This window comes from Synchiropus splendidus, chromosome 7 (genome assembly GCF_027744825.2).
Source record: "Synchiropus splendidus isolate RoL2022-P1 chromosome 7, RoL_Sspl_1.0, whole genome shotgun sequence".
NCBI classification, from domain to species: domain Eukaryota; kingdom Metazoa; phylum Chordata; class Actinopteri; order Syngnathiformes; family Callionymidae; genus Synchiropus; species Synchiropus splendidus.
This window is the reverse complement of record NC_071340.1, coordinates 11,063,464-11,090,033: the sequence shown is the minus strand read 5'-3', so window position 1 is coordinate 11,090,033 and position 26,570 is coordinate 11,063,464. Positions and strand designations below refer to the sequence as shown.

The window sequence follows — 26,570 nt, the reverse complement described above, 5'->3', positions numbered from 1 at the left end:
CTTGACTTGACATAACTATCTGGTCTAGACAGGTGTTTGGATGCAATTTGAAGTTAAACTGTTCAAGCTCTCCTTCAAGAGCTTCTCCTCTACCAATTCAAATCATCTTAAAGATGCTGCAGAAGCCTCAGGTTAGTCAGGCGCAGTACACAGGAGCTCACTGGGATGAGCTTGGATAAATTAAGAAAACTGGAAGGCAGTTCAAGCGGATGAGAGAGCCCTGTATTTGCACTCACAACCAACAAGGCAAGCTCACCTGTATGCCAGACACACTGTTGGGAAATAGACAACTGAGAGTTATGCTTGAGAATTGGCCACAAACAACGTCTTGTCTGGGGAAAAATATTTTTCTACTGAAGCTACAGTACAGTCTAAGCTCTAAAACAAAGGTGAGTCCTATTAACATTCAAATGCAGAGCAACCTCTTGCCTCAAAAGATTTTAAAAAGATGTTGCGCAATACACACGTCTGTCCAAAAAAAAAATATATATATATATACAGGTATATATATCGCAAACTTGGGGTTGACTTGGATCCTAGAATGTAGATATGAAATTTTTAATTCCTCTCATCTTTCAGTTCAACTGCAGTTTATATGTTTATTTCACCCATGAAACAGATTAGAAATTCTTATCTTAAAGTTGCTTTCCTCTCAATCAGCAGCCACATGGTCACCATCTTTCTTTTCCAAATTCGGGGCAGTTCCACAAGACCGTGCTCGGAATCCTGAGATTTGCTCACTAATGAAGGATGAATGTGCTGCCACAGCAACATTCACTTCACAGAACTTCAGCATTATCTTATCGTTCTCCACAGGCAGAATAAGTGCAGCTCGTGTTAGTGGGCTAAAAACTGCTGAATGAATAAACCTGCCGTTCCCACACCGATTTCCAGGTTCACTCTTGAACAGTCAGTTCAATCTATGTCACAGTTTACGCTCGCCCAGGGTGAAGGACTTGGTGGTTAAAATTGCATTCCGAGCGTGGAGTTCTGTGTTCCTTAGATAGACATGTTGTTCCCCACTTTGTATTCATCTGTGAGAAACATACCAGAGCTAACTCCTGACACGCACAGACGTCCACATCTGTGGCCAGGGAGGAAAAGGAGTGGGAGGATGTGATGGTGAGATCTTTCCCATCTTTATTCTCACACATGAGGTCACTCACAAGCCGTGTTCAACAATTGGTTCGAGTATACCCAAGTATCAGCAACACGGATGAAGCTGAATTTTATTTGGAGATAAACATGAACAGCTCCACTGATAGAAAATCATAAGTGACAACAGTCCGTAATATGACAGACACCAGCAGTCTAAGCTTGCTGGGCAGCGGCTCGGGCTGCTAGCCGCTCCTCTCTCTCCAGCTCAGCTTTCATCCTCAGCTCTCTCTCTCTATGGACCAAGTTCTTTCTCTCATCCTCCCAAGTCTGGATCCGTGTCTCGTACTCTTCAATGTCTGACTTCTCAGCGGCAGCCAGGTCCTGTTTTGCCTTTTCGGTGACCAGATCCTTGAAGGAGGCAGAGTCGACTTTACCCTGAGATTCCAGTAGGACACTCAGCTCCTATAGAGACAAAACACGGGTGACTCTTCCAACTGAGCGGTGTTGTCTGGCTTTAGAAATCCAGGCAGTACAGGTAAGCTTTGAAAGGATCACAGAATGATATTTCCATCAAAAATAAATTCCAATTTCATTGATAGACCATTTACCAAAGTAAACAAGCACTCAAAGAGTGCAAACACCCACTTGTTCTTTCAAAAACAAACAGAAAAAAATAATAATTTCACATTTTCACTGTCCTGAAAATTTCATACAAATCTCCATAACGTTTCAAGTTACTTTGAACAACATCAAAAACAACCTCCTTAGCAGAGGTGATAATACCAGTAAATCACACATTTACATTTTTAGCTTCCATTCATTAAAGGCTGGGTGAACTGTACAATTTATTGACAGAAATGTTGACCACTGAGGCTAAAGTCAGGGCCCTGTTGCAGCTGTAATCTAAGGAGACCAGGAAATGCTTTGAGTTTTGTTAAACCATGTTTCATGTATGAAGGTTTCCGAAAAACAAATCCCTACTATTTAGTATCACATGAATCCTAAAAAGATTCAACTACAGCTTGGAACACACAAGTAGAAAAAGAATGTCAACACTCATTCAGGTGACTTCACATTATTTCCATTAAACACACACTGGTCAACCAACCAGGTGTCAGCTGAAACAGGCAGCACCAGACCAGTTGAAGACAGTCTTCAGACACCTGACTGACTTCGGTTGGACCGAAAACCTGCACCACCCCTGCCACTAGATGAACAACTTCAAGCTGATCGACATGTTCCTCTTGTGTCTGACACCACATTTTTCTTCACCATCATTCATGACTAAAGTAAATGGAGCGGGGCCTATATTGGCTGTTTGCACCTCACCTTGAATCTGCTGATATACTCTGGAAGTTTCGCCTGCTCTTCTAGATCTTCATCCTCCATGGTGCTTACTTTCTGATCTTCCTCTCCAGAAGACTCCTCCCCAGATGAGTCAGTGTCTATTGAGGAGGAAAGTTCCTGCAGGATGTCACTGATGTAATCCAACTGTAGGGAAAGTGACACAAGCTTAGTAATAGGTTATGAAGGTTTAAGTGGCATAACATTTATTATTCATTATATATTAAATAATGCTAGTAAAACAGGCGCAGGTGAATTAAATAACAGTAGAAATGATGAATGAGGCTACGGAGGATATTTGATAACTTAATTTGTGGGAAGACCAACAGTAACCTGAGGCAGAAGTCACCTTTCCTTGACGTAATGTGTCCTCGTCCCTGTGCCTTCTCTGCCATCTACCTTATTGCTTTGCCGCCGTCTGACACAGAAGCTTTCGCTCTCGTAGCTTTGATTCAGACTGACGTCTAGAACGCCTCCGGCTCTTGGAAATCTCATTAGAAGAACCTCAACTATTGAACGTTTGGAGGCGGATTACAGGCTGACTGCGTGAGCGCACCTTTATTGGACAAAGACAACAGCATGTGTGTATGTGTGTGCTTGTTCAGAGGATGGAGTCTGTGTCATGCCGCCCACTTATCCAGGTAATGCCATTGTGTTGTCCTGCACTACCTTTGCTTTTCCACACTGTAAGAAGAAACTAACCGAAGACCTTCATATGTATCATTTTACATTAAAATATTAAACACCGTTTCAAAATATTGGCTCCCTGTGTATGAGTAATGAAGTCATGTCTTGTCTGAATATAATTTTCTCTGCTGCAGCGTTTAACGTGACAAGATTTTTTTGCATGTGTGACCACAACATGGGTTCTTACTGTGTCCTTGGTCAGCTTAACATCTGGCTGGTTTGTAGCAACTCTCTCCATGACAGCAAACGCTCGACCTAGATAGCCACGGGTCCAGTCCAGCGGCATCCCTTTGTAGACGCCATTTATACCGTTCAGCATCTCCACCTTGCCTGCATCCAGAGTGAAAAAAAACAGAGATTATAAAAGGTATTAAAACAAAGGGAGGAATGAAATACACACCAAGAAACACACAGCCGAGAAGTTGCGCACTCAGCCCAACACTGTTCTCATGCTGCAGCCCACAGATCAGCAACGATGCCCCCAGCGCTCTTTCCTGCGACACCTAAACCCAGCAACACAGAAGAATCCAGTTCATCCCATAACTGAAGTCACTTTCTACAGTTAAGTAAACAAAAACATGCAGTGTTGTTTTGTAATTCAAAGAGGTGCCTGACATGCCAGTCTGTGCCGACTTCTTCACTCACTGTAAGTTGTGGCTTCGTTGCTAGGTAACAGCCCAAAGAATAGAAAGACAAGATCTGAATGGAGGGAAGGTCAAAAGCTTCCTGCAGCATCACTTCCTCAACAACAGAGCAGGCATCTGTGAAACACAGCAAAACACTTTTGTAATAAAACAGCACACATTTGATGAGGTCAGGGCTCACAGGGCAACACCGAGTTATGGTAAAACAAAACATTTACACATGTTTTGGCAGCGTGGAAGGAAAGTGCCTCTTGTGAGCTGCAGCACCAACCACTGCCCCACTGCGCTGCCACGATAAATACAAACTTGCTCCTCATGGATGCTTTAATGCTTTAAACACCTCTGATGCATTGTCATTGCATTTGTGTTTTGGGTCATGGACAAGTGTAATAACAAATAATAACCCAGGATTCCACAAAGAAAAGTTGCACAATGGACAACATAAGTAGTGTACTCCTCAACGCTCCATAAATGATAAATAATGAAATGTATAACTTGCTTTTAAAGTCATTCTCCTTGATGTAGGAATCCATGAGGATGTTGAAGGTGAAGTTATCTGGGAATATCCCATACTGGACCTGCACAGAGATGCAAAATCACAAGTGTTTTTTTTCTGTGAAAGCAGTTAAAAGTTAGTCTTTTACATCCTAGATTCACAGAAGTATACGGGTCATAATTAGCGCTCCCAGATTCTGTTAATCCCATAGCATCCCAAACCAATTATAGTGCAGTACAGTAGACTATCAGGCCCCGAGATCATAGGAACAGATGCTCCTGTGGGGGAACATGCTCTGCTTTACATTAATCTAGACATTGGACCGTGAACGTCTCTGATCAGTGGGTAATTCAGTGACGCCCAGATACCCGCTGCGCAGCAGTACGTGCGACATGCGGCGTGAACATGCCTCGCACCTTTGATGTTGTTTGTGTAACACCAATCAGTTTGGGTGGTTACGATTTGATCTGGGACACTTCTCACTGATAACTGTGAAGCCTCAATTGCTGTTTGGGATCCTGACTCTGTTTCTCAAATCATGTGCACTTGGCGTCACTATATTACGCAAGAATACATTGCAGAATCTCAGCAGTGAGTAAGGGCCAATTGTTATTAAGGTTATTATTACGATACTATATTGGGATGCATGTTACATTAACGTTAACAATAAAGTGACGTTAGTTTGTGTACAAATAGAAGCTATTGCTCTTTTTATTTTGTACATATGTATCAGCTGGCTTAAAATGAAAGAAAACAAAGCTGCTCAAAAACTACATTAAACACCAAGTTTCTTTGTAATGGAATGCCATTTAGCCTCTTTATGTTAAAAGGAAACCAACACTGAAGTTTGTCTGAGCTCAGGTTGCTTGCTTCAAGTCAATCTTCTAAACGTTCCATACTTGCCAGCTTTCCCAAACCAGAGTGGAGAGCATTCACATTCAGATCATTTAAATAATGCCGTTTCTGACATAATTGTAAAACTAGACTGGAATAGATACTATCATCCTGAGAAAAAGCCTAAAAATTAACACCCAAAGCCTAAAGGCCGCCTTGTTCCCCATTAAGAAGAATGGCAAAGTTTCAGTACAGATTCATTATTACTTTGCAATAAAAATAATATGGTCACACCAGTAAATGTGCAACATTGGCAACACAAGAAACCTACAATTCAGTAACCTTCAGAGTGGCTCATCCCCCAAATTCATTACCCACCTTAACATGTAGAATATTATGTGGATGAAATAAAAATCTCATAAACATGTTAGAAACAACGTACCTTGTTCTTCAGAGTGTGCAAAGCCTTTTCCCTGGCTCCATATTTTAGACACTGTCTGACCCAGCTGTGAATCGTCCAGTCTCGCAGGTACCAGCAATTTGGACTGTGGCGAAACCTAGATGACCAAACAATTGAAGCATGTTTACATAAAAGAAATACTAACCTCTTCAACTACTTCAAAACACGTTTGTAGACCTGGGTAGAGATTCATACTGATTTGTGAGTCAATCTGACTTCCATTTGGATTGGAATACTATATGGTGCATTATTAAAAATACTAACGTTTACATTCTGGTTCAAACGCCAGTCCATTGTACAAACGGTAGAGAACATGAAATAACTGACAGTCATTTCATGAATTGTCATCATCAGGGCACGCGCAGACCTCAGATCGGTCAATTCACTAAACGCTGCCCATATGTTTTTCATCTTAACTGAATTGCATCACAGTTCCTAATAAAGGTTAAACAACATGTTCTTTAAACATGCACCCAAATGTCACTCTCCCTGCACTGAACCAAGCATGTGACAAACAGTTTAGTAATAAGTGTAATCACAAGAACTGGGTGCAGAGTCTATGGATTGAGGTAAACAGGAAAAGTCTGAGAATGCCCAGAACAAAGAGATGCATGTGACCCTACACAAACCAAAACAGACAAACCAAACAGACAATTCAGTCCCGGAAAAGCCCAAGAATGACGTGACACAGATGTATACGTGGACTGGATACAAATTAAAATCTCTTACTTGTAGAGGTAGTACTCTGTTTGATCGACTTCCTCACGCGACGAGATGTTGTCGACAAACTGAAAGATATTCAAAGATTAATAAGGTCATATCTGAAAAAAAGGTATTAAACTGAGTTAGCAATATCTGTATATGCATCAACAGCTTACCCTTCCCATAGTCAGAGAACTAACTGGAAGGTTCTTCTCATATGTTCTGTCCATACTGTTAGCCAGCAGCGCTAAAAGGTTTGAAAATGAAAGAATGAAAAAGATACGACAATGAATTTAAGCATCATCAGAAGTCACTTTAATGTGTATTTTGATGATGGTGTTACACTGCCACCTTGTGTTGAGAATATGCCACTGCGCAATTGAGTGTGGATTGGCGCAGTATACGATTTTATCAGCTGTGTGGTACAACAAAACAAGAAAGTCTGTAAGAAAAATGTCTGGTTTCTACAGATTGGGGTTATTTATAAGTTATCATTGAGGAGTTCAAAGGAGCTGTGAAAATGAGCCATCCAAAATTAACAGCAAAATTATTTTAAAAATATATATTTTCCTGGGGTTTCTGTTGTGTATTTGTCAGTAGTTAGATGTTAGTGCAAACATACATTTTTTTCTGAGATAAAAAAGCTATTTAGCTTCGGTTTTATTATACATACTGCCAATAAACATATGTAAGCCATTGGGTACAGAAAACTTTTTTATTAACATGTTTTGATTGAATAATTTTCCCTTAAATCGTGTGAGAAAGAGTGGGATATTCGAGCACAGCAAACTAAGTTTTGCAGTTTTGTTTTACCACAGCAGCATGGGATAGTTGCATATGAGGCTCACACAAAACCAGTGTCAACCTTTATCAATCCATACAAGTCAGTTCTTATCATTCACCAGAAAGAGCCTCTCAGAGGACTGCATTTCTTTGCAAAACATCAGTCTCCAGAATGATCATGATTTGTGATGCTTTTGTGAGGACAACAGTTGTGCATATTAACAGCAATGGAAGACATTCTATGACATTCTACTTTTTGCTAAAAGTAATTAGTTGGTGTTTCAACTTAAACTCCCAAAAACAAAAAAGACATTGACTGCAGCAGAATGACAGCAAAACATGGCAAGGACTGTTTTCCAGATATTAATAATGAAAATGCAAAAATAGATTAGAATAGAGACTCGAGTAGTATCACATATATCACTTTTGACGCACTATATAACTAGATGAGACCATTTTACTGAGCATATTTACATTGCCCTGTGTGTACAATGTTTTGTTGGGAAATGTGACATTCACATGCAAATCTTACCCAGATTCTGAGGATCTTTCTCTCTTGCCTCCCACAGTTTTGTATCTGTATAAGCTGCTGAAAGAAGCCATCGTCTAGCTGCGAACACAACACGTTATATACATGTTTAGCAAAGGTTAGATTAGCTGCAGCTATCACAGTTAGCTTCTGACAACTGCAGGTGCTATGAACCTACTTAAACATCAAGACAAATGTTAGGACGAGAATTAGGAACGGAACCAAATGAGGTTCATATAAATAAGAAGAAACGAATGACAAACTATACCAGAAAAAGACGGAGATAAGGATTTAACTTTGACAGCTACAGTCACACACCGCTTCAACACGCAGGCGGCCATTTTTCGACGATACCACTTCAGCACCGTGGCGGGGGGGAATATGACGTCACTGGCCTGACTAATTAAACTTTCGGAAAAGTTCAGTAAGTTGAGGAACTTTATTTCCTTCTACACATTCGACACATACGGAGCTACCCTGGTGCAGGATTTCTAGAAAAAAGTCCTTTGGTGGTCAAAATGAAACATTGAAGATATTTCAAAATCAAAAATCTGTATTTTCAATAGTAGTTTAATAATGATATTCTATTTTTACATCTCTTGTTGGATAAAGCTGGTCTTATATGTATTTTTATTACAATATAAAACACATATCCTCCCTATAGTTATCAATGCAATGCGATGGTAAAAATTCATTACATTTAAATTAAATGTATATCATTTATTAAAGTGCAAATCAGACTCCTAAACACAAATTACAAATGTAATTTGAGGGATAAATTAGATTGATGTCATGTTATAACACTGAAATATATTATCTAAATTAATGATTGCTTTCGATTGTTGTTAATAGTCTTATTTCAACTCGCTGCACTGAATTATTTTAATGTCTCAACTGTAAAACTGTGCCCCTCATGTCCTTATTTTCATGTTGCATGGCGATTCTGGCTCCATGTTTCTGCATAATAAATAGTTTAACTGATATTAAAACGTTTTCGTAAATGAATGAAAGTTAGTCATACATCAATTAGAGACTGTTAAACTCAGTTGTCTTCATTGCTGTACATTTGTACATCTGTTACCACTTTGCAAATTTGAATTCTCATGATACAGTTTGAGCCATTTTGTATTAAAGTTAAACAGTTTAAAGTTAAACAGTATGCACGTATGTCATAATGTCTGCTTCAGTCAGCCCAAGGTGTTTGTTCTTTGCAGGGCTCAGGGATCTCACCACTGAATGTTGCTAATTTTAGTTGTCATATTTGCTTTGGTGGCCTTCAGGCTTCAGGTCACTGGGTTGTTTTTTTTTATTTTATCAAGAATCGAGCCTTGATGCTTATATAGACTGATAGAGGAGTTGGGCAGATCACCACTTGGTTTATTGGTTTTCAAGGACTCTCTTACTTGCAGAGAGGAGACCCCTTGCAACACCTTGGGAACACTCATATGCCTCTCAAGTTTACGTGTTATACATAAGTCAACATTTGATGTAAAGGACATGCGCCACAACTGACTAGATCTTAGTTCAAATCTTCGAAATGCAGCTGCTTCCATTTCACATTTGCACAACTGTATTAGACGAAACAGCAAGTTTAAACTTTGTACAGCTTGACTTGTCTCCACTACAGGTAAAGGTTTCCTGTTTTCATGGTCGAGGAGTGTTCACAGGGGTGCTAAAATTTCTCCACACTTTGTTCACAAAAGAGTCACACCCTGACTTGATCTGTTCTCCCACTTGACCTCTGGCCAAGAAGCTGGACTTCAAAGAACAGCTCTGGTGATGCCTCAGAACTGGTGTTAATTTTGTCGTCCCCATTTTTCAGTCGCAGTCTTGTGCCAATGGTAATTCTTCGTCATAGTCACATTTAGTCATTCACGTCATTTTTGTTAGTCATGTTTTAGTCGACTACAAGTCGCAAGGATTTAGTCTAGTTTTAGTCAAACAAAAGCTCAATGTATTTTAGTCATTCTTTTCATTCCAGAGATGCCTTTTGTTTATTTATTCTAGTTGACTTATGTTCCACGCCAGAAATATTTACTAAAAATCTGCCACCTAAAATAAACAAAACAGAAACGGAAAGCAGCCAATCTCAAAGTGAAGCAAAGTTTTGACATTAACTGAATTGATGACAATAAAAAAAAATAGTTTTTAATTAAGAGCAGTGAATCTCTCTTCATTCTGCTGCTTTCTTTACCTGGTCCGTCTCTTCATTTGTCTGACTGCATGTTCGACTTTACTTACGCTCGTAATAAGCATCAGTTACGATATTATTATCAAGAAAGAAGAAAACCAATATCATCGAGTCCATCTCCATGAAGTGTTGTGTGTTTTCCACTTGTTTGATGTTTCCTCTTCGCTTTAATACCTTTGGTCACATGAGAGTTCATCATCATTATTCTGAAGGCATGGCGGCTCCCATTTATGCCGCGATTGTTTACGTGTAGCTGAAAGCCTGAAATGGCAGAGCTACTGCCTCCAGCGTTCGCTGTAATCCTCCTGCACTCAGTTTTGTTTGAAGTCACAAGTGTCTTTCTTTATTTTTTCATGTCATGCATAACATTTTAGTCTTGTTTTTATTCATCAACTATAACGCACATTCACTCAGTTTTCGACAAACATATTTCATCCCGTCTCATCTGATGAAGTGAACACTATTCAGAACTGACTTCCCAAGGTATAACTACAAGTGTGTATCCAAATAATAATGAATCAAGAAACATATAACTGTCTCCAGCTTTTAAGGTTGTGCAACAATATATGTCTTAACTATAGAAGTGTTGTGTGCTCATTGATAGTAGTTGAAGTAGTATTGGTGGTAGTAATATTAGTGGTGGTAGTAGTGTTAGTAGCAGTAGCATTCATGCTAATAACTGTATAAGTAGAAGATAACAGCAGCACTAGTTGAAACAGTTCTCATTCTCATGATCAAGAGCGTTTCAGTTCTTTAAAAAAAAGCCCCCGAGGGAAGCAGAGTTCTCTTTTGTCATGTTTCAATGGAGGATAACCTTTCTGATTTGTCACATACTCCAGAGATTGATCCCCACACTTCAATCCCAGAAGCAGAATCGGGCCTTAAATCCACACCCTGTGGTCAGGCCTGAAACCTGAAGGTGAGAAGAAGGAAAGGACAGGAGGATGTGAGAACTTCCTCAAACTGTTGGCAGTTTCAGTATCAGGGACACGGCGGTTGTCTTTGACAGAAAAAAAAAAGTTGCTGTTCTGCATTTCACCTGAAAAGCGTTTCTCTTACCTGCAATTTCACCACCAATGTGTTTTTTTTCTCCTCAGATCAAAAAATAATGTCGACTATGTTTCATATGAAGCTTGTAAAGTTCAAGCGGTGTCATGGTTTCAGCTCTGCTGTTGAGAGCTTCAATGTTGGTGTAGATACATTTTGCACTGAGGACAGCGTAGTCACTTCAATTAAATTGACTTTCGGATCTGAGTTAAGCACGTTTAGAGATGGATATACAATTTAATCTTTGAAAGAATCAACAAAAACAAAAAGAAATATGATGTATAGAAAACGTGCCCTGTTCGTCTGAGATGTCAGCAAGGTGGAAGTCTGGTCCTGTTGATGTGATGATGCTGTGTTGTTGATGAATTTTGACTTATGCAGTCAGACCTTGTTGTGTGTGGATCAGTGTGTTGAGCTCGATGTACCAAAGGATTTAAACAAGTCAGACATTTCCCAGGTCCAGTTTTGAGGGTCATGGCGCTGCTGGAGAGAAAGCCAGCGAGTGGATTTCCGAAAGATTTATGGCAGTTAAGGCCAGCTTGAGGAGCCGACTCACCAGTTCAAGTGAACCTCCAGAGTTTCTCCCCTGTTCAATGGGTTTTTCCAGGGAATCCAAACTCTACTGGTGACTCTAAAGAAAATGCTGGTTTGTCTATGAGTGCCTTGCCATAGGCTGCAATACTAGCTGGTCAGGGTGTTCCTCACCTCTTGCCCTGAGCAGCTGGGATAGATAGATAGACATGGTTCCAGTGAGAATAAGTGGAGGATGAAATGACATGAGACTTGACACATTTCTCAACAAATTGGCTTTCAGTTTTAGACATTCTGAGAAATAAATAATGAAACATTTTCTTCTTTGTCTTCTCACACAGAATCTCAGAAAAAGACGTCCACTGTATAGTGTGTCATGCGGGAGATTTTTGGCCAGAAAATCTCGAGCTTGCTGCCCCAGTACTGATGTGTTTCGGTGAGACAATGCTCAGAGTCACGCACACATACGAAGTCTTTGTCTGGGACACCCACCGAGCCCGTCACCGCTGTTTGATCACAACCTAAAAGAAAGAAGGGAGAGGTGTTTTCTTTTCCCTTTCCTCCACTTTGAACATGGAGCGGCAAGTCAAACGAAACGCACTGAAATTGCTTCTTTTTCCAATGTCAAGGTGCTAGTGAAAGAAGACGAGAGTGTAGTTTCTCTGATCAGGTCGATTTATTTTAGTCACATTGTTACACAACCGCATGTATCAGAGTTTATTACTACATCAAAAAAATCAACACAATAAGAAACAAAATGAAAGAATACCTTTTACATCACATTTCTAGGGAACATTGGGTCAAGGATTTTTGCCACCAAATCGAAATAAGATCTTCATAAACAAACACTGAAGTCTCCAAAAATATATGATTATATTGCTTCACAGTTTTTTTGGCGTTTGCTTGCATTTTATTCATGATTTCTTAATTCTCAACTATTTACAAAGCTTGCAGTGGTGTGTTCATATTTGTCTTTATTGCTCTTCGTTCTCCATCTTCTCAGCGTCTTCGTTCACACCGGTACTAGCGTGACTCGATTTTCCATCATGTCTTCTCTGGTTCCAGTCGACAAACCCGTCTCTTTTCTCATCCATATCATCCTGGTCTGAGTCAGATCCACAGGCTTCTGAGCCTGTGGTCTGCTTCGCTTGAAGATCCAGTGTTTCTCTCCCAAGCCTTTCGACCGGTTCCTCCTCTGCTCTGAGCGGTGGCTCAGGTTTGTCTTCACTTTCCGGACTGTATAAACTTTCCTCATCCTCCTCCTGACAGGAGCTTCCGGGAGCGCTCTCACCATCAGACTGGGAAAGGTGAATGCTGGGCAAGACCTGGGGTTTCTGGGAAAGATCGAAAGGCTCCTTCTGGCTGAAGTGGCTCATCAAGCCCTCTGGAGAGGAGAGACAGAATCTCCCTCTCTGCCTGAACACTGGAACAAGAACAGATGAAGTTATTGAAGATGAAATGAACGATATCTTGGTGTGTTCTTACATCTTTCATCCAGCCCTCGATCCATGACACCATGTTTAACCTTCATGTGTCTGGTCAGGTTTCCCTTTAAGGTGAACTTGCTTGGACAGTAGAGACATTTGAAGGGTTTGCTGTCCGAGTGCAGGTGCATGTGGCCCATCAGGTTGTGCATTCTGTTGAACTCTTTTCCACAGAGCTGCAGAACACATTACAGGCTTAGCAAACAACCTTCTTTTGCAGTGCAGTATAAACATTTGTTACTTGGACACGTCGAAAGGAAAGGGATGAATATTACTATGGTGAATTTAAAAAAAGTATAGTAGAAGTAACTAGGTATATGCAGCATTTTATTACTTTCCTCACTTAATAATATTAATATTCCCCATTAATAATAACAATAATAATAACAATAATAATAATAATTGTGACGGCAATGATAATAATAATAATAAAGGTAAAAGGTATATTATTATGCTTGTTATTATTATATTATTATTACTATAATTATTATTCTTATTTTATTATTATTATCCTTCTATTTCTTCTTATTATCCTTATACTTCTATCTTATTTCCTTCTTATATTATTTTGAATGTAATTCAATCTTAAAATTGTCTAATGACAAAGAAATTAATAATAAAATCCTGTTTTCCTTTGGAGCATTTTCTCTTCAGCATATGTATAATAGGCGCCAGCATGAATCTGTGATTGTCTTCCTTCTTTACTGAAAGGACGTTGATAAATGCAGAAACAAATCCTCCCCCTGTTTCCTCCCAAATCCCTCTTAGACGATTGACTTCATCAAAACAGGAGCTCGACACGTAATCCTGAATGAATGTGTCGGCATTCCAGATCGCACCCCATCCCATTGTAGTTCTCTCTCTGATTTCCTCCCTGTCTTCCATCCCTCTTTCTCTCCCCAGCACGCACACAGAGGAAAAACAGAGGGAGCGATAGGAAGCAACATCTAGACAGGGACAAGGGGGAGAACAGGGAAGGGCAACTCCTCTGCTGTCCTTCCTCTGCATTCTTTTTTATTAGGGTGGTCCTTTCCTTCAGGAGGAGAGAGGGACTCAAAACTGTCCAAGAGGACCGTGAGAAAACAGGAAGCTCCCTCCAGCAGCAGAGAAAGCGAGATGAAATCTATTTGCGGGCCTTGTTCTCCGGAGAGGCTGGGGGCCATTGTTAGAGAGGCAGTTTGCACGGCGATATCCTTCCTATGAACAAGGAGCCTCCTGGTGCCAAAAGCCTCTCTGCTATCTGGTCATCACTCCTTCCAAACACCAAGGTCAAATCACACACTCCAAAAAGAGTCTTTTTATAGCAGCCTGTGTTTATAAATTGCAGGTATGAGAGACAGGCAGACATCAGAGCCCGAAAGCGAGCAGCTATATTTGACTGACCTTGCATTTGTAAGGCTTGATATCGGAGTGGACGATCATGTGGGCCTTGAGCGTCTGCTTCTGGACGAAGCTCTTGAAGCACATGTTGCACTGGTAGGCTCGTATGTTGGTGTGGATGAGGATGTGGCGCTTCATGTTCGCCAACAAGGTGAACTCACGACCGCATATACGACACTTGTGCTCCTTTACTCCCTGTGAAAGACCGTAGAGCGATATTGTTTCAGAATGCATTGGCAGTTCTGACTGGCTGCTGACATCACACACAAAGTAAGGTGTAGGTGTAATCATTCGAATCCTTGTTACAGCTATGCAGATGAACGAGAGCATGCAAATCATTTGGTCTTTGCCATGAAGACTATGGAAAAATTGACAAGTTAGAAACCTTCCCACCCAGATCAAACCAACCTTGTGAGTGAGCGTGTGCTGTTTCAGGTGGTGGGACTGAATGAACTCCATCCCACACTCGCTGCAGATGTACGGTCTGATGTCTTTGTGCTTCATCATGTGATTCTGGAGCTGACTTGGATACTGGAAGGTCTTCTGGCATTCAGAACACCTGCAGGGATCAGATGTGAATATCACTGAACCTTTTTCGAGACAAGATTAATACCACCATATTAAAACCACAATATCAAACTGTAGCTCGAAGGGCAGCAGCAAGCTACAGTGGGAGGAAGTTGGAGGTTGGTTCAAAACCCAAAGCAACCAATGTGGATCCTAAACTGTGCGGGCTGGTGAACATAGCAACTGCTGGGCAACTCGAGTGGAAAGGTGTGGGTTGGAATCCCAGTGAGATAACCACTGTTTGCCCTTGGGCAAGGCTCTTGATGCTTAGATTGCTACTTGTTTTGGATATCTGCGAAATGACTAGTGATATTCACGTAATGCTTCATTGGACACACCATGAGTCAACACCCATTATCAGACTAGCGAAGGAGTGTTGCACCAATGAAACTAATGGAAAGGGCAGTCCATCATTCAGCTGACCAAGGTGGTATATGAAAAGAAGCATGAATTTCTCTGCAGCAAAGTAAGAAGGATTTCCTGTGGTTTATTTTTCATTTTGAAGGAGTCAGCTTTAGGCAATTGCATTGCACTGCATTGTTTTATTTAACCATAAGTTGTTCAGATAAGGCTTTTTTTAAATTACCTGTAAAGGGTGGGGCCACGATGGGCGGTCAGGTGCCTCTTTAACTGGGCCAGAGTTGGAAAGTCCAGTCCACATTCAACGCACACGTTCTCATGGCCCTTCTCATGCTTCTGCTCGTGGGCTCGGAGCTCACTGGGATAGGCAAAGCCACGGTCGCACACACTGCAGCTGGAGGACAGAAACGTGTCTTTAGGAGATCTGCGCAGGGGAGTGGAGATTAGATATTAGATATTAATCTACCTGTATGGTTTGACGTCGCTGTGCTGCATCATGTGCCTCTTCAGGTGGCTGGTCTGGGTGAAGGCCTTGTGGCAGACCTGGCACTTATGCGGGCGCATGCCCTGATGCGTGAGCAGATGTGTGTGGAGGTGACTCAGCTGCTTGAAAAGCTTCCCGCACAAGTGGCATCCATGCGGTTTGATGCCATTGTGGCCCAGGATGTGCGTGACCAGGTTGTACTTTGAGGTGTACGACTTCTCGCACATACGGCACTTCCACCGCTTCTGGTCACCTCCCACGTCGACGTAGTAGCTGTCGTCGACCTGAATGTTGAGTTTCTCAGTGCTTGTGGTTGCAGTTTTGGGAGACCCCTGATGGTGACTGGATGGGAGGCTTTCTCTTGGGTAAAATGATGGGGGTGGGAAGTGAATGACAGGTCGAGGGATGTAGAAGGGGTATGGCAGGTGGTGAAGAGGCGGGAAGAACGGAGGAGGGAGGATGTAGGGAGATGAAGGCCAAACGGAAGGAGGACTGAGAGGTTCTTGTTTCACCTGCACAGGTAGACTCAACCCTATCGACCTCTGATGGAGTCTGCTCAGCTCAATCATTCCGGGAACTGCACTTAAGGGCTGGAAGGTGCTCTGATGATGGATGATCTCTGGTGTCTTTTCGCTGCTTGTTTCCTCACCTCTCCCTGGGCTTGCTTCATCCTGGGAGTCCATTCTGTAGGGAGTTCTTTTACGTTTTTGAGATCCCTCTTTCTGACTATGGCCAAGTGTGGCTTCGTAATCCAACGGAGCCACAGCATGGTGAAGGGGGGATTTTCTGTACAGGGTCGAGGATGGGCTCGGAGAGTCACGGCGCTGAGATGGAAAGTTGCTCAGTTCTCCTGCCTCCATTGTTTTTCTGCTGGATATGTAATGCAATAAAAGTTTGAGATGAGTAACCACTGCCTCTGACATGAATCTCTCAGAAACCTTGCTTTTTGAGTCCTGCTCTTCAAATAGGGAAGTCATGCCGAAAGGTTTACCTATATTACCTGCATCCCTTTTCGTTTCACTCCATTGTGAAAGCCAGTGTTTAGTTCCCAGTTTGTTTTTTTTTACATGTTGACCTCAAAGCTCCATTGTTTAAAAATATTAATGTTTAAAAAATAGACATATCTATCTTTAGCATTACTTCTGGTACTTCCAGCATGATCAAGTGGCAGTACACACAGAGAGGGAAGTGTTAACTTCTGCATGACATGATACTCACCTGCAAGTGTTTCACTCCTGCACTCAGTTATTATCAGTGACAAATAATAAAGTCATCTGTGTGGTCAAATGCAAGTACTGCAGTGCATATTTTTATTAAAAATATAGGTAGTTTGTTGCATCATTTCACAAAGCTTTCTTTACCAGGGAAAAAGCAATGTTACAATTTTATTTTAGTTAACAACATACATATTTATAAAATTATATATACATAATACACATTGCTCAGCGATACAAAATTTTATTTTAGTTAACAATATACATATTTATAAAATTATTTATACATGATACACATTGCTCAGCAATACAAAATGGAAATTATTTAGTAAAAACGAGTGCTTTTTTTAGGCTTTTGTGTGCAAGAAAAATTCCCTCTCATGATGGAAGTATAGTTGCATCTGTTTGAGTACAAATGTCATATTAATCGGGTTATGAGCCATGTTTAAAAGCTAGAGACAATTTATATGGGGAAAAATGCCTTGACTTTCCTTCTTGAATTAAGCCTATTTTCTGTAATCCAATAAAACTTTATTACCTATCAAGAGGGACCAATGGTGTTGAATAATAAAGTCAAAGTACTGCTTCTATTAAACAGTAGTTCAAGTTGATCTTCCTCCCCTTTATTTGTCTATTTGTCTTTGTGCACATGAGCAATATCGGCAACAAAAAAATAATCGGCAACTCACTTCCAATTACTGTTATTTTACGGCACAGATAAAAGCTCACACCCTGCTTTTTTATTGCACATGCACAGGTCATCTATGCTTAGTACTTATTAACCAGTTCTGCAGGAGCGTTTCATAGCTTTTCCTTAAAAGGCCATAATTGAACAATGATAACGTCCTAATTAGTTATTGTAAATAATTAAACAGTGACGAATGAATGGTCAGGTTGATACTTTGATACAAACTTAGTCGAGTATTAGGTTGTGCATCTTACTGTGTTTCAAGATAACACGAAAGACAGGAATACTAACATGTTGTCTTCCACTTCTTTACACTTCAAACACGTTTTATTCAAATGAATCCAATGTTAAAGTTTCCAGTCTGCACCACCTGTTTCTTCCCCTTCAGTGTTCCATCGCTCTGACCCCGGCGCTCTGAAAAGACCCCACGGACACTATGCATCCCAAACAATTCATTAAAACAGAAGCCCCTCCTCACCAAAGTACCAGTCCATGCCATGCAAGTGCAAGCCAGTGCGTCTGAAAGTGTGTGTGTGTGTGTGTGTGTGTGTGTGTGCGTGCGGCTGCTGAGCTGTCTTACCGGCGGAGTGAACCAGAGTGATGCTGCAGCCGCTGCTGTACCTGCCGTCTCCTGCTCTCAGCTGGCTTCACTGCTGACAATGAGCTGCCTGTCCACGGATAGCATTTGAAGTGACTTAAGAAAGAGAACAGGAACAATCACTTTGTTCTCATTTTTCAGATGAGTACCTTCGGAGAGAAGGAAGGAAGGGAGGGGAGAGGAAGTCAACAAGCCTAGTGCCTTCCTGTAGAAAAATAAGGAAACACTAGATAGACATCTGCATTTCTCTATGAAATAGGGATTTGAAGAGCTTTTGGGGGGAACGGCAGGAGGCTGGATTTGATGTTTCGCGAGTAAACAATGCAATTTTGAATGTTTAACAGCTGCGCGGCGTGATGGAGGGTGGTTTAGCTTCCATTCTTTATATCTCTCATGAAGAACGCTGGATGTAAATGTCCTCCTTCTTATACCAGAAATAAACGTTAAAGCAGTTCTTGCTTTATTCACAGGAGAAAACAAAAAGCAGGGTGCGTGAATCTGTCCTTTAACAGGTAATTATATAAGTTGCATTATTGCAAATCTAAATGTAGTTTCAGGAACTTTTATGCCATGTGGTCCACATGTGATGCAACTCATTGAGTTGTCAAGGGGCACCACAGGGCATGAGAGAAACTACAGGTGATGCAACACGTAGCAAACAAAGCAAGGACATGTTGGTCACATAAAAATGAACAATGAGGATTTAAATACTGATCAGCCAACTCCAGTACAGATGATTCAACTTCGTTCTGAATTATGAAGCATCATGAAACAGTGTCTTCATGGTCTGAGCCCACTAGATGGCACTCTCTGACCAAAAACTTTTGCATTTGAACAGTCATTTCAGTGGCACAACACATCATTTTTAAACCGAGAGCGCCATCTGGGGAGCTCTGAAAATGACATCCCTGTCCCATGCAGCCTCATCAGCCCATCATCTGACGTCTTTCCTGCTGCACAACTTTCTTCAACGCTTTCTGTGTTCACATTATGGAATACCACCTGCCATTCCAAATCAACTAATTTGAATATGACTCTCATTTCTGACCAATATTGAATACCAATGAATGAAATATTTTCCCTTCCGCTGCATTTCTTTCTGCATTCAATAGTGACACTCGTAAGCTCTCACTGCTGATGCAACATGTCAAATAGCGATTATTTCAAGAGGACGTTCCATTCAATCTTGACACCGAAGTTAGCCTTCAATGTGAAGACAAACTTCTCCGCTCCCATGTGACGATCCAAACGGAGGTGTTGAGGTCAGGAGAGGTGGTTGACAATAGGGAGCTCTCATATCTACAACAATAGAGATGTCACTTGGTATATGTGGCAGTTTTTGCATGATTGTTAGTGAATGAATGATTGTACTGAAAAAATATACTGCAAAACATACTTTATGCATAAGCCTACTGAGCCCCTAAGAGGAAAGGACCAAAGAAAAAAAAATAAAAATACAGAAGTTTTGCGAGATCTCACAATACTTTGACGAGCGTGACGTCGTAACTACTTTCGGATCAAACAACCATAGCGATGGCGACTCAGCATCTGTGGGAAAGTGTCAGTGACTTTTATCTTGAAAATGGACTAAAATATGAGGACATACGATCCGTGCTTCGTCGCAAGCATGGTTTGAAAACAGTGTAAGGCATCTGAAGAGACTTTTGCGTTAAAGGGGTCTCTCTCGGCGCAAAACATACTCTGAGTTGGGAGATCTGATAGGATTCATGAGCAACCAGTTGCTATCCTCTGGACAACTACATGGTTACAGGTGGATGTATGCCATATGCCAGGAACATTTTTTTATTACATTACATTACAAGTGACGAAAGAGGACGTTCGACTGGTTTTGAAGGAGATGGATTCCAGGGGGGTTTTGTTAAGACAAGCGAGACGTTTAAGAAGATGAAGATCACAAAAATATATTGTGAGATCTCACAAAACTTTTTTTTGTTGTGGTTATCATGTCCCCTTAGGGGCTCTGTATAAGCCTTGAAAATAATTACAATTTGATGCCTCGTGAGTGACTGCGTGATGTGACAGTCTACGTACAGTACGGTACCGAATGTAAGCTTGACTCATGGTGCCAAAAGTTGGCACTGTTTAACATGTTGGTCAGTGCAGTGCATCTCTTCCTATGGCATCAGAATGTCCCACCAGTGGGAAACATTTGATACAACTGAAAGCCTGAATGCAATGTTGACAGCTGGGTTGATGATCAGCAATGTCAGAATGATCCGGGAAATGATATCAGCTAAAAGCAAAGACACAATATGTGCGGAAACTAGTAACTTGGCGGAGGTTTGCGCTGGGTTATGTTTTTAACCCCTTCTCTATCATTTCATCCTGAGTTTCCATGCAACAGAGTCACAGGCCTTTTCCACGAACTGGGGTTCCAAAACCTCTAACATGCAACTGCCGTTAAGCACATATACAACTTCAGTGTGGTGAGCCACGTCAAACTAGTTGTGAACCCCCAGCACTACTTGAGAAGAGTCTGCTGTTTGATCTCCCCGCTGGCTCTCTTGGTTCCAGACCCGGGCCCCGACCTGCGGTCACGCTACCGGCCCGTCCCCATGGCTCTCTTTGGACCAGACCATCAGCCTGTTGACTCCAGACCTGATTCACTGACTTTTAATTTAGAATCAGGTAAGTTTGACATCAGCTGCCATAATTGAACTCATATCATTGCGAGGGTGAGTCTGTAGTCGGTGGATCATTAGCCGAGTTCATTAACTCATGAGGCCAATCAGCCTCAGACCTGGAGACTGTGAGCTTCAATTCCTCTGTGGGATTAATGAGAGGACACGGAGGAAATAGAAGTTTTCTCATCCTGTCTAAATATGCTAACAGCAGAACCTTCCCAGTCCACAGCGGAGTGAAGCTCCTCTGACCTCCTCCTCTGTGTCCTCCAATTAAAAACATCCATTAATGAGATCTCTGACTCTTAATTCACAGAAGTGGAGGTTTGACGTCCTCCACGGACAAGTTCAATGAGATCACTTCCCTGCCTCGACCTTTGTGACTCCTGGCCGACTAACACATGCCCGGGCACGCTCCGGAGGCCTCTCCACTAATGTCTGTCAGGGCGCGGGCCGCAGCCTTTGGCCTGACCAGTGGTCACCTTCAGCGTTCTCGCCCTCATTACACCTCTCTAAGTGGCTCTTAGGTTTCCGTGTCACTCCTGATGGATCGCTGGGGGATATAAAAGAAATTGCCAGCATCAAGCAAGAACATCAAACAGGTCAAGATTCCAAGAGCTACTGAATCAAGCGACTGAAGGACATGTGAGTACATTGACCCATCTTGGGCTGTTTGCACTCATTTTCCTAAATTTCCTTGTTTCCACAGCTGAGATGACTGGAGCAACCGTCTTCGTGGCTTTACTTTCCCTCTTGTCTCTATGTTCTGCTTGCTACATCTCCAACTGTCCCATTGGTGGAAAGCGATCCATCATGGACGCTCCTCTTCGCAAGGTGACGTCTATTAAACTGCTGTGCATCACAGTTGTCATAGCAGCATTCTACAAATGTCTCTTGTAGTGTATGTCCTGCGGTCCCGGTGATCGGGGACGCTGTTTCGGCCCTAATATCTGCTGCGGGGAAGGGTTCGGCTGCCTCCTGGGCTCCTCTGAATCCGCTCACTGCCTGGAAGAGAACTACCTGCTGACTCCCTGTCAGGCTGGGGGAAGACCGTGTGGATCTGAAGGTGGACACTGCGCTGCCACAGGGCTCTGCTGCGACGCAGGTCAGTCAAATTTCACGCGGAGCTCTGATATCTGCCCAGTAAGTGGGTGACTCGAGATCAGGTGTGGGCCATTAAATTTCTTTAAGGGCCAAATTACAAACTGTGACTGTTGGGGCATGCCATCGAGTGAAATAGACAGAAGAAAAAGTCTTAAATTTAATATCAATTTTGCAACTATGGGATTATAAAAACAAGGAGCAAACAGGAATTACTCCATGACCTTAAATATGTTATTTTTTTTATATGAAGATTCTCAATATGAATCATAAACTATAGCACTATTTTAACAAGTTTTTTTTTGTTTATTTTTCAGGTTAACTTAATATTTTATTTAACATTTCATTAATGCTATTAGTTGCAATGGGGAAACGAAATGGGAACCCAAAAGAAAATAACATGATTTATTTTAGGAATTCAAATAGCAATGATTCTTTAAAAAAATAAAAAAAATTCTGTAGCTTTGATTTGACTGCACGAGGACCACTTTTATATATTCAATTTGTAGCTTATGTTTGTCATTTGCATAGACTTCATACATTGCATACATGCTACAGCAACATTATTCGACAGTACATATGCAAAAACACATCCACATACACTATATATATTGTACATTGACAAGATGAATGATGTAAGTGGTCTCATGTCTTAGCTACTACTCTTAAATGGACCTCAGGTCAAATGAAAATGAAATGAAAACTGTAGGACGGGAGATAAAACCGATTATATTTTCTGCATTTCCACCACAGTGAAGCATGAGATGGTGGAGTTCTCTGGTAAATAAGGATATCCTTATCCTGCCGTTATGTATTTCACCACAGAAAGCTGCACCACCGACCAGTCCTGCCTGAGCGACGAGGAAGGGGACGAGCAGAACGGCCAACTGGACTCCGGCGACCCCGCTGACATCATCCTCAGGCTGCTGCGTCTTGCCGGCCACTCTTCTCATCGAATCCACCAATGAGTCTCTCTGCTACGCCGATGAAAACCTCTCAGCTCATGTGTTAGTTTGTCAGAAATATAGTTCATCTGTTTATTTTTATGTACCCCAAAGAGGGACCACGGAAATCTAGCCAGCTGCATGTTGAAATAAAGATTTAAGAGATTACGAATGTGTTTCTGTTATTGATCATGACCAAATAAACATATATATATATATATATATATATATATATATATATATATAGTTAAGTCAGACAAGGTGAGCATGAGTGATGATGACGCTTCATGAAGCAGCATCCTTACTGTCTGCCTCGTCTAGATGGCGATCCTTGGCTTTGAACAACTATTTTAAAGGATCTAAAAAGTGAGGACACAGCATCAGAAATCCTCATCAACGTGTCACTATCCTCAACTGCTCCTGTTAATCTCCACTGGATCTAAAATATTCAGGTGTAAGTGTATCTTTGAGACGTATTAGGTTGCAACTACATCCTCTTGTAGGTGCGACTGAAAACAGGCGTGAGAGTGTCTTACACCTGCATTATGTTAGGTGTAAGAGACACCTTTCTTGGTTGGTGTGGCAGCTGGCATATCCCCTGGATTAAGTCTGGCCAGGCGGCACATTTCTTTGTGTACATAAGGCCAGTGCCTATCATGAAGAGATCTACAGTATCCGTCCTACAGGCACAACCACCGCTCCGGAGTGACAAACTCAGGCAGATGAGTTGCTTGTAGCTTGTATGTTCTTTCTGTTAATGCGGTGAAGGCAGGAGGAACTTTGGAGCATCTAGTCAATAATGTTATCTCTCTCAGATTTCAATTCCAGCAGTAGCAATTGAACATTGAAAGCAGCTCCTAAGTTTGAGGCCAATTGTGGTCCATTCCATGAGGAGGTTATTTGATTCCCCCATACAAGTTTCCTTCAGGAACTCTCCTATCCTCCCACAGTTCAAGAACATTCTGAGGTGACTCTGCATTGCAAAGTGCTCAGAGACTTGAGACCTAGCTCCCTGTGAGCCCAGCACACTTTGACCATCAGGAAACTGATAAATGAATGAGGAATACCTGGATATTTCTGTGCTATTACCGTATACATGTAAGTTTGCTTACAGTACTCTGCAAGTCAAAACAGACTGCAATAAAAAACAAATAAACAAAAATACAAAAAATGGGGCAGGAATTATGAGAACGGTTCTTCTCTCTGCTCCTTGTGGATCCCTCAGCTCAAGTTGATCATGAAACAATTGTTGTTGTGTGTAGGTTTGATGTGGCATTGGAATGAATTAGTGGCGTCAGTCGATTAATACAAATAATCAAATAGTCATAAATGAAATCCAAAAGTACAGGTCGAGCACATCCGCAAACCAGTTAGGCCAGGTGCATTATTCAAAAATGTAAAACAAATATAGCAATACAGTTAAATAAATAAAATAAAGCTGTCTTCAAAAATGTGAAACAAACAGCAATCCAGTTAAATAAATAATAAATAATAAAATAATAAGGCTGTTTTCTAAAATGTAATACAAATACTGTGATTCAGTTAAATAAATACAATTCTGAAATAAAATAAGGCTGTCTCAAATAGGCACTTCAGCTCAACATAGCAATTCAAAAATGAATAATAAAAGTATAACACGCCTCTAAATGAGGCAAAATGAAGAACCGTTGATACTCATAATTAATTGCATTAAATTTTTTAACGTGTTAAATTGAGACGTAATAAATTAATCGAATGAACGCGTTAAAATGACAGCACTAGAATGAATATTCATTCATTCATTCATTTGAACCACTTGAGACCCCAGCATTTTTTCCCTTCGGTGATCAAATTACGCATATTAACATAGTTGCTTTGCTAGCTAATTTTTGTTTGGATTTTCAAAATTATGATTGGTTAAAGTTCACAAAATGGCCACAGAATGATAGGAACTCTAGTGTCAACTGAAAAAATCCACTACCAAAGCATTTAAAGCAGCTTAAATTAACATGTTTTTTTTATTATAAAAAAAAACCAAAAACAATATGAACAAAAAAAAAAATTGCAAGCCATTAGGGCAAGAATTGAGTTGTTGCATTTCTAGCTTGTTTAACCAAAACCACATGAGGTCATTCTCCTGTGTGAGACACTGTTTTGAGCAGCAGTGTGTCGACGTGCTCCGTCTCTCCTTTAGTTCATGTCCTCATGTCTGCAATGTTTCATCTTGCTAATGCTGGAAGCATGGAAATGCATGACGGGGCCTGGAGCTGAGTTGGCTGTCTTCATACAGAGTAGTTCTTAAAAGAACAGTGTCCTTGTATGTGCGCAGTTGGCTTATTCGTATAATTATTACTATCATTATCTTTATTACTGCATCCTAACAGGTGCCATGTCTTGATGCCTTTTAAAGTTAAGATTCTGGTGTAAAAAGATACACCGTTTTTTTGTCAAAATTGGATGGAATGTTTGACCATTCATCTGTCGCTGCTGTACAACTCCACATTCCTGCCATTGAATGTTCTGTGCACTGGGTGTGGGTGAAGAAAAATGTATTGTCCAGTGTTTTCCTCAACTGAACAACTGTAATGCTGTGTGGGCTCAACTGCTCGGCTGGTGTCGTGTACGTGATGTGCTGCGGATTCTTTGAAGAACTAGCTGTTCAGCAAATACAGAGACCAACTCAGCTCAACTGAGGTGTGTCCACCTTATTGTGAAAGGATTCCATTTGTTTGTCTGCCATCCGCACCAGCTGCGAGGTCGATATCAGTCCAGGAAGTCACCTGCATGATGTGATGTGGAGCAGAGTTCAGCCTTTCAACGGCGACTATTGTCGAAGCGGCTGCTCACCCGATGGTCATTTGACTTGAAAATAAGGGTTTGTTCATTCGCAGCCAGTATGGTTTTGCCTGCCTCCACATGACCATATGTGGTGATTTGTTTGTCCGTCGTAGCGTTATATGGGCATGTCAGACGAAGTAGAAGTAATGAGATACACCTGAAGTTAATGATTGATGAGCTTCAGTTTTGAGGATATAAAAGTAGCGCGCACCTTCCACTGCCGTCACCTCCACTGTCCGCAGCCATGGCTTTCAATGGAAAATACCAGGCGGTCTGTCATGACAACTTTGAGCAGTTCATGAAGGCTTTTGGTGAGATGGCAGCTTTACCAGCGTGTGCTTGTGTGTGTACGTCACTACGGCCTTCTTGCTTTCTCCAAGGTATGCCTGACGAATTCATCAAGGCGGCCAAAGATGCCAAGACTGTCACTGAGATCGTGCAGAACGGCAACTGCTTCAAAGTGACTGAAACCACTGGAGATCATGTCCTGGCCAACAGCTTCACCGTCGGTCAGGAGGGCGAACTGACAACGGTGACTGGGGAGAAGGTCAAGGTAAGGCTGATCTCACCATACACTCCAGTACAGCGAGCTCACTCTCCTGGCTTGTCAGGCTACCGTGCACTGTGAGGGCAACAAGCTGAAGGTTAGTCTGAAGGGAGTGGATTGCGTGACCGAGCTGATCGGCAACAAGCTCGTCGATGTGAGTACTTGCGACGACACTGATATTCTCTTTGCGCCCGTTGAGCTGAAATGCTTACGCTCCTGTTGCAGACCATGACGTTCAACGGCATCTCTTACAAGAGGACGAGCGAGCGTGTGTAACCGACAGAAGGGTTTTAACAAAGTAAATAAACCTTTCCTTTCAACAAATGAAACGTTTGTTTGTCATTTTTTAAGTGTTAAGTCAAGTTAAATCTGAAAGTTTGGTCATTACGGTTGTCTTT

The 26,570-nt window shown here is 41.4% G+C and overlaps 4 protein-coding genes across 5 annotated transcripts; 2 read left to right on the top strand and 2 right to left on the bottom strand.

The window, feature by feature from the left end:
• Positions 1 to 1,109: 1,109 nt before the first annotated feature.
• On the bottom strand, positions 1,110 to 7,921 carry mrps27 (mitochondrial ribosomal protein S27). The gene is made up of 11 exons (XM_053871244.1): positions 7,846 to 7,921; positions 7,581 to 7,658; positions 6,442 to 6,512; positions 6,293 to 6,351; positions 5,546 to 5,660; positions 4,273 to 4,351; positions 3,775 to 3,890; positions 3,530 to 3,632; positions 3,317 to 3,459; positions 2,428 to 2,589; positions 1,110 to 1,560 (listed from the first exon to the last, which is right to left on the bottom strand). The coding sequence occupies exons 1-11, from the start codon at positions 7,916 to 7,918 to the stop codon at positions 1,312 to 1,314; spliced, it is 1,248 nt and encodes a 415-aa protein (XP_053727219.1). The 5' UTR covers positions 7,919 to 7,921; the 3' UTR covers positions 1,110 to 1,311.
• A 4,117-nt stretch (positions 7,922 to 12,038) lies between these two features.
• Positions 12,039 to 18,236, bottom strand: znf366 (zinc finger protein 366). Of its 2 annotated transcripts, XM_053871243.1 has the most exons (7): positions 18,104 to 18,236; positions 15,604 to 16,491; positions 15,364 to 15,531; positions 14,619 to 14,769; positions 14,214 to 14,405; positions 12,832 to 13,006; positions 12,039 to 12,769 (listed from the first exon to the last, which is right to left on the bottom strand). In XM_053871243.1, the coding sequence occupies exons 2-7, from the start codon at positions 16,479 to 16,481 to the stop codon at positions 12,321 to 12,323; spliced, it is 2,013 nt and encodes a 670-aa protein (XP_053727218.1). In that variant the 5' UTR covers positions 16,482 to 16,491; positions 18,104 to 18,236; the 3' UTR covers positions 12,039 to 12,320. The 2 variants fall into 2 exon arrangements, with proteins under 2 accessions (XP_053727218.1, XP_053727217.1); XM_053871242.1 differs by lacking the exon at positions 18,104 to 18,236 and having other exon boundaries at positions 15,604 to 16,630.
• Positions 18,237 to 19,038: 802 nt separating this feature from the next.
• LOC128762195 (isotocin-neurophysin IT 1-like) lies at positions 19,039 to 22,964 on the top strand. The gene is made up of 4 exons (XM_053870240.1): positions 19,039 to 21,408; positions 21,473 to 21,597; positions 21,664 to 21,868; positions 22,690 to 22,964. Exons 2-4 carry the CDS (start codon positions 21,478 to 21,480, stop codon positions 22,830 to 22,832), a joined length of 468 nt encoding a protein of 155 aa, XP_053726215.1. The 5' UTR covers positions 19,039 to 21,408; positions 21,473 to 21,477; the 3' UTR covers positions 22,833 to 22,964.
• Positions 22,965 to 25,770: 2,806 nt separating this feature from the next.
• On the top strand, positions 25,771 to 26,501 carry LOC128762806 (fatty acid-binding protein, liver-type-like). Its single transcript, XM_053871322.1, has 4 exons — positions 25,771 to 25,936; positions 26,006 to 26,178; positions 26,237 to 26,326; positions 26,398 to 26,501. Exons 1-4 carry the CDS (start codon positions 25,870 to 25,872, stop codon positions 26,446 to 26,448), a joined length of 381 nt encoding a protein of 126 aa, XP_053727297.1. The 5' UTR covers positions 25,771 to 25,869; the 3' UTR covers positions 26,449 to 26,501.
• Positions 26,502 to 26,570: the final 69 nt, after the last annotated feature.

Bases quoted from the DNA above. Each gene is read 5' to 3' on its own strand.
- mrps27 (XM_053871244.1), bottom strand. From the start codon at position 7,918: ATGGCCGCCTGCGTGTTGAAGCGGTGTGTGACTGTAGCTGTCAAAGTT. The intron at 3,891-4,272 runs GCAAGTTATACA...TGTGTTTCACAG, and splicing joins CAAGGAGAATGACTTTAAAA to ATGCCTGCTCTGTTGTTGAG. The intron at 1,561-2,427 runs GTGAGGTGCAAA...TTGTCTCTATAG, and splicing joins AGTATATCAGCAGATTCAAG to GAGCTGAGTGTCCTACTGGA.
- znf366 (XM_053871242.1), bottom strand. From the start codon at position 16,598: ATGACTTCCCTATTTGAAGAGCAGGACTCAAAAAGCAAGGTTTCTGAG. The intron at 14,406-14,618 runs GTTGGTTTGATC...GGTCTTTCACAG, and splicing joins AGCACACGCTCACTCACAAG to GGAGTAAAGGAGCACAAGTG. The intron at 13,007-14,213 runs GTCAGTCAAATA...TGTGTTCTGCAG, and splicing joins TCAAGCCTTACAAATGCAAG to CTCTGTGGAAAAGAGTTCAA.
- LOC128762195 (XM_053870240.1), top strand. From the start codon at position 21,478: ATGACTGGAGCAACCGTCTTCGTGGCTTTACTTTCCCTCTTGTCTCTA. The intron at 21,598-21,663 runs GTGACGTCTATT...TGTCTCTTGTAG, and splicing joins TGGACGCTCCTCTTCGCAAG to TGTATGTCCTGCGGTCCCGG. The intron at 21,869-22,689 runs GTCAGTCAAATT...ATTTCACCACAG, and splicing joins AGGGCTCTGCTGCGACGCAG to AAAGCTGCACCACCGACCAG.
- LOC128762806 (XM_053871322.1), top strand. From the start codon at position 25,870: ATGGCTTTCAATGGAAAATACCAGGCGGTCTGTCATGACAACTTTGAG. The intron at 25,937-26,005 runs GTGAGATGGCAG...GCTTTCTCCAAG, and splicing joins GCAGTTCATGAAGGCTTTTG to GTATGCCTGACGAATTCATC. The intron at 26,327-26,397 runs GTGAGTACTTGC...CTCCTGTTGCAG, and splicing joins TCGGCAACAAGCTCGTCGAT to ACCATGACGTTCAACGGCAT.